This window comes from Corapipo altera, unplaced genomic scaffold (genome assembly GCF_003945725.1).
Source record: "Corapipo altera isolate COAL_440 unplaced genomic scaffold, ASM394572v1 297, whole genome shotgun sequence".
Taxonomy (NCBI): domain Eukaryota; kingdom Metazoa; phylum Chordata; class Aves; order Passeriformes; family Pipridae; genus Corapipo; species Corapipo altera.
The window spans coordinates 223,941-233,591 of NW_020885047.1; the positions used below are offsets into that span (position 1 = coordinate 223,941).

Consider the following 9,651-nt stretch of genomic DNA (forward strand, 5'->3'; position numbering starts at 1 on the left):
GGCACCCCAGAGCAGGGACAGGGCACCCCAGAGCAGGGACAGGGCACTCTGGTGCCCAGCTGAGCCCAGCCCTGTTGGGGCCTCTCCCGCAATCTGTGCTGGGGGCTGTGAGTTTTCAGAGGAGTTTTCAGAGCAGTTTTCGGAGATATGGGGTGTCCCTGAGGGGGAGGACAAGGACAGGCAGGCAGTCTCCTACCAGGACTGTGGTGACAATCAGAGATCTGTTGCTCAGCGAGTCCGTGACGTTCGGGCCTCGTCCTCTGGAGATTTCTGTGATGTTCAAACCCTCAGAAGGGCTCCAGGCTCCCACCTGAAACAAACCAAACCAACAAGTGAACCCCCTCCTCATGTTCCTCAGTCCCTTTCTTGCATTCCTCGCTTCCTCCCAGCATCCTACTGGCCTGGAAAAGGGAACTTCCTTCTTTCATCTACAGTAAACAGCAGCAAAGCTGGAATTACCATCTCGTCTCACCCAAGAGAACCAACCCTTCAGCTGCAGGTCACTCCAGTGGCACTGGTTCCACAGTCCCTGTGCTGCTGCCAGCTCAGGGGCATGGGCAGAGACCAGAGACTGGTATTCTGGGGCTGAATGAATGAGCAATTTGCAAAGGCATTGCACAGAGCAACAGTCAGACCCCACTAAAGAGTCAAATCTGGGCAAGGATAGAGCACAACAAAAGAAGAATAACCACAAATTTGAGGTCATTTTCTTTCTTCTCTGTTACCCCACGACTTTGCTTTGGTGGGGAGGATTAAAAATGACTCAAACAGCTCCACAGATCCCTGGAAGGAGCTATTCCTGCCCTCTGTGCCATCTGTGGGCATTCCTAACACATCCCTTGTCAGGGCCCTGGGCCACCCTTCAGGGAAATGCCTCAGTCCTGGCAGCAAATCCAGAGGAAGGGATGGCAGCAGCCCTGCCCAGGCATGGCACAGGCACACCAGCTCCATTTCAGGTGCTCTGATTCTCTCAAGTTGTCAAATTTAATAAATTATTAGACTTTGAAGAAGTCTATTGATCCAGAAATGCCAAGCATGTCTCTATTTACCAGAAGTGGTCTGGGCAGTGCTAAGCCTGTTAACCTGATCTCTGCAGGTGCAGGGGAGGCTCTGGGACAAACTTTGAAGGCAGGAGTGGATGAAGGACTGTGACGGGGAGAGAAAATGTCAGGAAGGCTGGAGGGATGTGGGGCTGCTGCCAGCAAACAGAGCGGGGTGGCCATGGAGCCAAACTGACAGTGAGAAAAAACCAAACCCCACCTGGAAATGGGAACAGAACGATCCATCTGTAGGGTCAAACTGCGAGGTGGGACGCGCAGAGAAGCCAAAGGCAGCCAGCTCAAACCACCTGGGAGCCAGCAGCTTCCCATCTTTTATTTATTGCTGTTTTTAAGATTCTTCAGCCTCTTCAGCAGTCCAAGGGGAGAACTTGGTTTTACTGCATCCCCAGAAAGAGACTTTGTAATGAGCAATGCTGCCTGGCAAAAAAAAGTGTCATAAATTCTAGAAGAGTTTCCACGAACTTTGTGAAAGGTTTTAAATATTTCAGGTAAAACTGAAGCAATCCCCCATCTCTGCCTTGGATCACACAACAGCTGCAATGTCAAAAAATTATTATTATTGTGAATGGGAAAGGAGAAGCAAGTCCAAGAGGCCCCAGATTGCTGCACTGCAGCTCCAGACACCTCTGCCTTGCTACGTTTTCTTTAAGAAAATTAAATACATAGCACTTAAGACTGAATTAATCAGTTTAAGATATTAAAAAAAGGAAGAAAAAGGAAAAAAGTGCATTAAGAGAACTGTGCGAGTCAGATAGTCAAACTACACGTAATTAGGTTTTGTTAATACTCCTGTAATCCCTGGAACATCCAGGAGCTATGAGAGAATCAGGGGTTCAGTCCTAAAGCTCAGCAAACATAAGCTGTGATACATAATGCACAATCCGGGTGGGATTTGTTTGTGGGCTGGTGTTTTGTTAGTTCAGATTAACTATTGACAGAATCCCTGCTTCAACAGAGATTTGACATCGATACTTTAAAACCCCTCTGGAGCTGACAGGAAGCTTTCAGAGAAATAATAGTGGGAGCTGTGAAATCTCTGAATTATTGGAGACAAAAGCTGACGGGGTGCGCAGGGGTTTGGCGGCTTCCAGTGGGCTTGATGTGACACAGATCTGCAGTAAATCCAGCTGGTGCCAGCTGGGAGGGGAGGGGGTTTGACAGGTGATGCTGCAGCTCTGCTGAACCTTTGGGTTCCCGTGGTGTCAAGCACTGGCACGTTTTCTATTACCTGACCAACAGAGCTCTCCAGAGCGTCGGTGCTGCTGGACTCGGAAAAGGCCTGGTTTGTTTTTGGTTTAGACTCCAGGAACAAGGCTGCAAAGATCAGTTCTTGTGAGACGGTGGCATCTTCCCCCCCCTCCTTCCTTGGAGGTCACTGGGTTGATTTGAAATGTTTTCTTTATTCTGTACTTGACACCAAAAGCTCCCCACGCAGAGAGGGCTGTGGTGACCTTGTGCTGTGTTACTGAGGCAGGGAGCTGCTGCTGTGGGGGAAAGTGTGGCAGCAATTCCTGCCAAAGCCAAGGAAAACAAACTGGGAGGAAGGGGGATGGGGCACAGGCTGGAGGGTCTCCGGTGGTGCAGGATGTGTCCCCTCCAAATGGAGGGTTGATCCATGGCTGCCTCCAGCCCCGGGGCTGCCTCCCTGTGCCGAGTGATTAATTCCCTGGAAAAGTCACCTGTGCTCGTGGTCCACGTGCTGCAGAGTTAATTGAAACCCTCCCTGCTCCCAGCCGGGTGTCCCGTGGACACAGAACCTGTCACTGCCCAGAGGTGACAAGCCCAGCACTGTTCTGGCTGCCAGAGGCACCTTGTACCTGTTGGAAAGCAGACTCTGCTCTGGAAGGGGCCTTGCTGCCCTGCCAACTTCCTCCTGTACAGGTGCGAGACACCTGTGGCAGAACGGGGACACAGAGTCATCTCAGAGGGGTCAGATCACAGAATTCCTTGGGAATCACAGTCTCGGCTGCTCTGACCACTCACTGCTCTCTGTCTTCAACCAACTGATCTCACCTTGGAACTCACATTCTAAGGGCTTTAAGGCTTGCATGTTGCCTTTTTCTTTTCTTTTTTTTAAAGTAATTGAAGAAAAGGAAATTAAATCCTCAGGAACACCTGGGATCAGATTTGTGCATCAGCCTCGTATTTCTGTGCCCAGAGGGGATTTGCACTAATTTGGAGGATCCAAGGCTGCAGCCTTTTTGCCCTTGGCCCTCGTGCCCGCCCCAGCCAGCCAGGCAAAAACAAACTTTGCTGTTTTCCTTATTTTCCCTTAGGTAATAAAATAAAATACCCAGTGCATCCTCCTGCGAAATCCAGGCTGGAATCAGCCAGTGCTATTCCCAAGCCTTGGCCAGGTTCATGGTGGGAATTCACACCAGGTGATGCTCCCCAGAGCTGTGGCCTCCTCAGGCAAGAGCCAAGGGTTTGTGAGCCAGGCCAGCAAGAGGGAGTGGGACAGGAGATATTCCTGCCTGGCCTGGGCAGGGAAGGGTTACTGGATGCTCAGAAAGTTTCTTCTGCCTCCCTTATCCCAGGAAAGTGCTACAAGCACTTCTGCAATCTGTAATCCCACGCTCTGGCTTCAGGGCGAGTGAGTCATGGTTGAGGCGTGGAAAAGGATCTGAGAAATCCCACAAAGTGAATATCCTTTTATATAAACCCCAGAAACCTGGAATCAGTACAACACCAACCATTTCTCTGCTGCTTGAGCACCAGGGTTTAGCCTCAGCCACATGCAGATAAGACAAGCCCTGCCTACCTTTTCGAGTCCGTCTTCTTTGAGGCTGATGATATCCAAATCAAAATCTGTCCGTAAACCACTGGTTTTATTGAAGACAATTCGTCCTGTTAATCCTTCCCACTGGGCCTGTGCAAGGGAGAAAAAGTAGCAGGGCTGTTACTTGGTATCATAAATAATCTTTTGCCCTCCACTGTATGTTCTTTTAATTAGTCCTTATGCTGGATCTTTCTCCCTAAAGAGCCTGATTAATTAATAATCCCCCCATCACTGCTCAGGCTGCAGACGGAGCTGGAGATTTTCTTAACTCTCTTGCAGTCCTTGCTACAATTTCTGTTCGCACCTTTTGTGTTCACCAGCTGTTGCAGGATGTGATGACTCAGTAGAAAACACTCGTGTTTAGCAGGGCATCCTTGTGACTCTGTTTATCCTTGTGGTGCTGATAAAGGCTGGCTGCAGGGAGCTCCCCTCGAGTTCAGAAACAACCCCTTTGTGCAGAACCTACTGCTGCTTCCAAGGGGTGTGGAAGCTGAAATGGCCTGAACGCCTCCCTCTGTCCTTCCAGGTGGAAAGTGGAGCAGAAGAGGCCAAGAGCTTGTCCGTGCAAGCAGGCTCTGTGGTTTGGAAACGGGCACAGGAGTCTGGGAGTGGGTACTGCCCGAGTCCCTGGTTCACTCTTTGGTAGCACAAGGACGAGGCAGGAGCCCAGTGGGGCTGGAGACACCCTGTTCCTGGAGATTTTCAGTGCTTGGCTGGCCAAGGTCCTGCACAGCCTGGTCTGACTGGGGAGCTCATCCTGCTCGGAGCAGGACCTGGGGGTAAAGATGCCTAAATTCGGTTTAACCAAAATTATTCTGGGATTCTGTTTCTCTCGCACTGTAGACTTTGCAGCACCCCCAGAATTAATGTCTCTGATTTAGGAGGTGAGAGAGCCCCAGTGCCAGCTGCTCCCAGTACCAGGAGGTGTGCAGTGCCTGTGCTGCCCCGGACAGTGCTGGCTGTGCTGGAGCACCATCCCGAGGGGATGCTCCCCTGGGAATGCCAGGCTGCTGCCAGGGTTTGCTGCTCTGCAGTCACATCCCCAGCTGAGCCTCGGGCTGTCCCCTCTGTGCAGCTCCGTGTGCTCCCCTCGCTGGGAAACGTGTTTCCTTTATGGGTGGGGGAGCTTGAAATGTCCCCGTGTGATGGAAGTGGCACAGTGTATTCTCGGGGGAATGACTGGCGTGTCTCCCAGCAGATCTGCTGCTCTGGCTCTCCCTCATTAATTCCTGAGGAGCAGTGACAGCCTGCTCCCAGCCTGGCCCCCCGGGAGTCCTGGGAGGGCTGGTGTTTGCTCACTTGGGCGTGCAGGTGGTTTGCCTGTGGAGCCCCCCGGGAGCCAGGGAAAACACGGAATGTTTGCCGTGCCCGACTGGAGCAAACACAGCTGCGTGTGGAGCCCGGCAGCTCCCGTGGGGCTGCACAGCCCGGCTGAGGACCCAGCCCGGGGCTGAGGGACCAGCCCGGGGCCGCTCTGGCCTCAGGAGTTTGGAGGGAGCAGTGCTGGTGTGTTTGGTTGCAGCAGGGACGAGGCTCATCCCTGCAAGGGGCTGACACGGTGCCAGAGAGGAAAACAACAGGCAGGCACTGGAGTGTGAGGCGCGGGGTGATTTGCAAAAGGAGCCAACCAAACAAATTATTTACACTCTGTTTTGGCAGCCAGCTGGAATGATGCTCTGCAGAGGGAACAAAGCATGGAAAAGGAGAGAGAGGCAGGGAGAGGAGAGATTCCATCCTCGGTGCCTGTTAAGGGAAAAGTTCATTCTCTCTCTGCAGTGGGAACTGTTCTCCTGTTCTCCTCCCTTGGCTCTGTGTGCTCCATGTGCAGCTCCAGCAGTGCTGGGGTGGGCACAGTCTCATGGCACCGATGGCTCCGCTGGGCTCAGCAGGTGACACAGCAGCACAGCCCACAGTAACAACTGACAGTGTCCTCTGCTCTTCTCTTTGAAAACTTCAGAGGGTTTTATACCCAGCCTTTAAGTGTGGCCCAGTCACACACCCAATCCCTTGGCTCACCATGGGAGGAGCCACAGGTGCAGAAGGTCAAAAAGCACTTGGGGTAAATAAGTGGTTTATCACAAAGAGGGCTCTTGCAGGGTGTGCAGTGCCTCCCTCCAGCTCTGCCTTTGTTTTTCCTTAGGTGAGGGCTTGTTTTTGCAGACTGAGTGTGCACCCCAGGGCCAGTCTCAGCGACACATGGGAGGTTTCAGCTCCTAGGGGATGTTTTGGTGTGGCTGCATGGGTGTTATTTTGAAGGCAGTGGTTTTTTCTTTCTGGGTGCCCTCGGCAGCCTGGTGTGTGTCTGTGCTTCCACCCAGCTGTACCCGCCCGGGCAGGGGATGTTTCCTAACCCTGGACCTGCCAAGCCTCCTCCCCCCGTCCCTGTGCCAGCACCCCCAGCCAGGGGACAGCCAGGCCCCTCCTGCCGGGGAGGCTCTGCCTTGGTGGGAACTGCTGTGGTCGCCAGTCACGCTTTTACCTCCTTGATGAAGTTCATGAAGCGGCCGCCGAACCTCCAGGCCTTGTGGCGGTGGCACTGCAGGGAGTTCACCGTCATCTGCGGGGCGCGCTGGTAGCACACGGACACCACGTGCACGGCGTCGTACAGCAGGGCAGCGTCTGTCTAAAGGGAGGGCAGCAGTAGGGTGGCCATAGTGGCCCCCGAGCCAGGGGGCACTCGGGGGGGGCCTTGAGGTGTCGTAGGAGAAGGTGGAACCCTCCCTGAGTTACCTCCTGCCAACACCCACAGACCCCAGGGTTCCTCTCTCCGTGTCCCACCGACTATCCCTTGGCTCTTTAGACCAAAAACTTGGAGTTCTGTCTAAAATCAGTGATTTTAGAAGTGTCATTTGTCTGTGAGCAGCTATTCTGGTTGTCTCTTGCACATTTCCTGCTGTGGTGTCAAACAGGGAGGCAGCGATTTCTAAATGTAGAAGATAGTAACAGAGTTTTCCTATTGAGTCTGTTTTGTCTGAGTGCAAAAAAAAATCCTATATGAGAACATATTTTCCACACTATTTTATACATGGGAAAATAAGAAATGGGGATGTTAAATGGCTTGTTTATGGGCACAGAATTTTTCAAAAACGACCCAAACTGTCACCAAAATCAGGACCTTGTGAATTTGTGACATATTTCAGCATTTCAGTGATTTCAACTAGGGGGAACTTTTTTTTTCTTCCATGTAATATGATGGTTTTAGATTCAATATGAGATGCCCTATCTCACCTCCAAACACTGATCAAGAGAATTGGATTTATTTTTCACTCCAATGTGGTAAGACCTCCTAGTGAAAATGCATTATTTGCTGGCTTCACAGAGCCACAAAACAGATGCGAGTGTAGCAGCATCATAATAAACCACAATAAACCAAAATAACATAGCAAATAACTGGGCAAACATCTAACAGGACGTAGCCATGGTGAATATCCTCCAGTGTTGGCAGCCATCCCCTGACCTTCCCTTCCCTCAGCACCCGGGCATGAAGAGCAGGAGCCTGACCTGCCTGTGTGGGGGGGGTGAGGGCCACAGCAGGGACAGGCTTTGTGAATTTGGGGCTGGGGAAGAGCGGGGCAAGGACATGTCCAGGCAATTTCATGGGGAATTACAGACTGCAATGCCCAGCTGAGCCCGAGCCCCCACTGGATGGACACCTGGCAAACAAAAATCCAAGGCAGCTCCCTCTGAGGGAGCACACGGGGGCTGGGGAAGGAGGTGGCACCGGGGGCTCAGCTGGGGCAGGGGAGCCAGAGGGCTGTGTGGGCTCCTCCAACAACAAAAGGAACAGGAGGGATCCGAGCAGCCATTTCAAGGTGAAAGTCTGGGAGGCTGGTGCTGGCAGAGCTGAAGGGAGGGAAGGAGGGAGCAGTCAGCAGTTGCAGGGTCGGGGACGGCCTCGCAGGGAAGACAGATGGGCGAGCAGGTGCTGTACCTTCCGAGCAGTAACTCAGCGGAGCAGAGCTGCCATCAGACCCTAAAAGGAGTCATCAAACTGCAGCACAGCCCATCTCGGGGCAGTGCTTTGGTGCTTTGTCCCTGCACCAACCTGAGCACTGCCCGGCTCAGCCCAGCTGGTGCTCCCAGCACAGAGCCAGTGCTGCTGTCCTGGGGCTGAGGGGGGATGGCAGCTGGAGCCCTGGGACAGGCCTGGCTGCTGGGAGCAGATCTGTGGGCAGCTGGGCTGAGCAGAAGCGTTAACACAGCAGTGGGGTTCGGGCTCCACTGCCAGACTTGCTGCTTGGAGGGGCAGTTACTGCAGAAGGCAAGAAACTACCTCGGGGCAGATACCTGGGGTGAGTTGTTACTGGTGCAAGAGCCAATAAAAGCAACATTTAGGTCTTAACCACTGTTCCTGCCTTTCCTGCCCCCAGCCCCCCGTGCCCTGTTCGAACCTCCCGTACCATCATCACTCCATCGAGCAGCCCCAGCTCCGCCTTGGGCGCCGACTGCAGCCGCTCCATGGACCACTTCTCGATGATGGAGGACACGTGGGGGTTCTCCACGTTGAGGATCCGGAAGCCGGTCAGATTCACCCCAGAGTAGCGATATGGTTCTAGGTCTAATGCATAAAGATCCTTAAAAGAGAGAAACTGGTTTAAACATTTTGTTTAGCTTTGTTTTGTTTGAGTTTTTTTGTGTCGGTTCGTGTCTGTGTCTGGAGCGAGACAGCAGAATCCTCAGAAGGTGGGAGGGAGGACACATCCCTCAGGAATTCAGAGGATTGTGCCGTCTGTTGCCATCACTCTCTGCTTGCAGAGGCTTGGAGGTGTTGGTGGAATTTGGGTGCCGTATGTGCAGGTTCTGACACACACAGCGTAAGGGAACTCCTACCAAAGAGCCAAAGAACTCACTCTCTGCTTGAAAGAGGCAAATAAATTGTGGGGAGAAAATCAGAATCACTGCCTGTGACCCTGAAAAAAGGGATTTGCGACCCAGGGAGGGAGGATAAGGCAGAACTCCTGTATCTGAAGCTCCCGGGGGCCTTTCCACGAAGGATTTGCTGGGAGTGCTGAAGCCCACAGGGTGCTGTGGATGACAGAGTCACTCTGAATGCAGAACACCAATTTGCAGACTATCAAAGAGGAACTAAGACGCATTTCTTGACATTCCGACCAGCCTACACAGTCTGCAGATGAATGAGGGTGCCCTTTATAGGATGTAAAGAGCCCAGAGCCAGGCAGTGCTCGGCTCTGCTGGCTGCTGGCCCGTGAGCATCGCTTGGCAGGCACTGAGGGGGCACTGGGGGCACTGGGGGGGCACTGGGGGCACTGCTCTGGTGCAGCTCTGGGCTCTCCACATGTCTGAATATCAGCTTCAGTTCAGGGATTAACTGCAGTGCTCAGGAACTAGTCTGAGTAGGCTGGGGTTGGACAGCAGGGCAGGAGCATGTCCAGCTGCTCTGCTCCCCAAATCCAGGCAGCTCCCGAGGGGCTGAGCCAGGGAGTGAGTGGAGACAGCAGGCAGGAGGTGTGTAATGGCTTTGTTAATGGGAACATATTTAATGGGACATATTTAATCAGGGCTTGCCCTGAACAACTTCTGCAGGCATTTAATGGTAGTAAAAAGGGGGGAGGCAGGAGGGCAACAGCACTGTCCTCTGTGATGGGGTGTGAGGTGAGTATGGAAGAGACACTCTCTGCTCTCACAAGGGCCTGGAAACAGAGGTGAAATACGGCACAAGGGGCTGTGGCTGTGCTGTCTGTTGGGGCTGTACTCTGAGATGGGCTGTGCTGTGTTGGGGCTGTGCTCTGGGATGGGCTGTACTCTGGGATGGGCTGTGCTGTGTTGGGGCTGTGCTCTGGGATGGGCTGT

General features: G+C 53.0%; 1 protein-coding gene across 1 annotated transcript in view; it reads right to left on the bottom strand.

Moving 5' to 3' along the window:
- Positions 1-9,651, bottom strand: part of GRIK3 (glutamate ionotropic receptor kainate type subunit 3) — an 88,866-nt gene that overhangs the window by 24,095 nt on the left and 55,120 nt on the right. Inside the window, exons 6-9 of the mRNA XM_027668658.1 lie at positions 8,241-8,414; positions 6,320-6,463; positions 3,823-3,930; positions 197-310 (exon numbers count right to left, since the gene is read on the bottom strand). Of these exons, the coding sequence (XP_027524459.1) occupies positions 197-310; positions 3,823-3,930; positions 6,320-6,463; positions 8,241-8,414 (540 nt within the window). The remainder of the gene's footprint in view (positions 1-196; positions 311-3,822; positions 3,931-6,319; positions 6,464-8,240; positions 8,415-9,651) is intronic.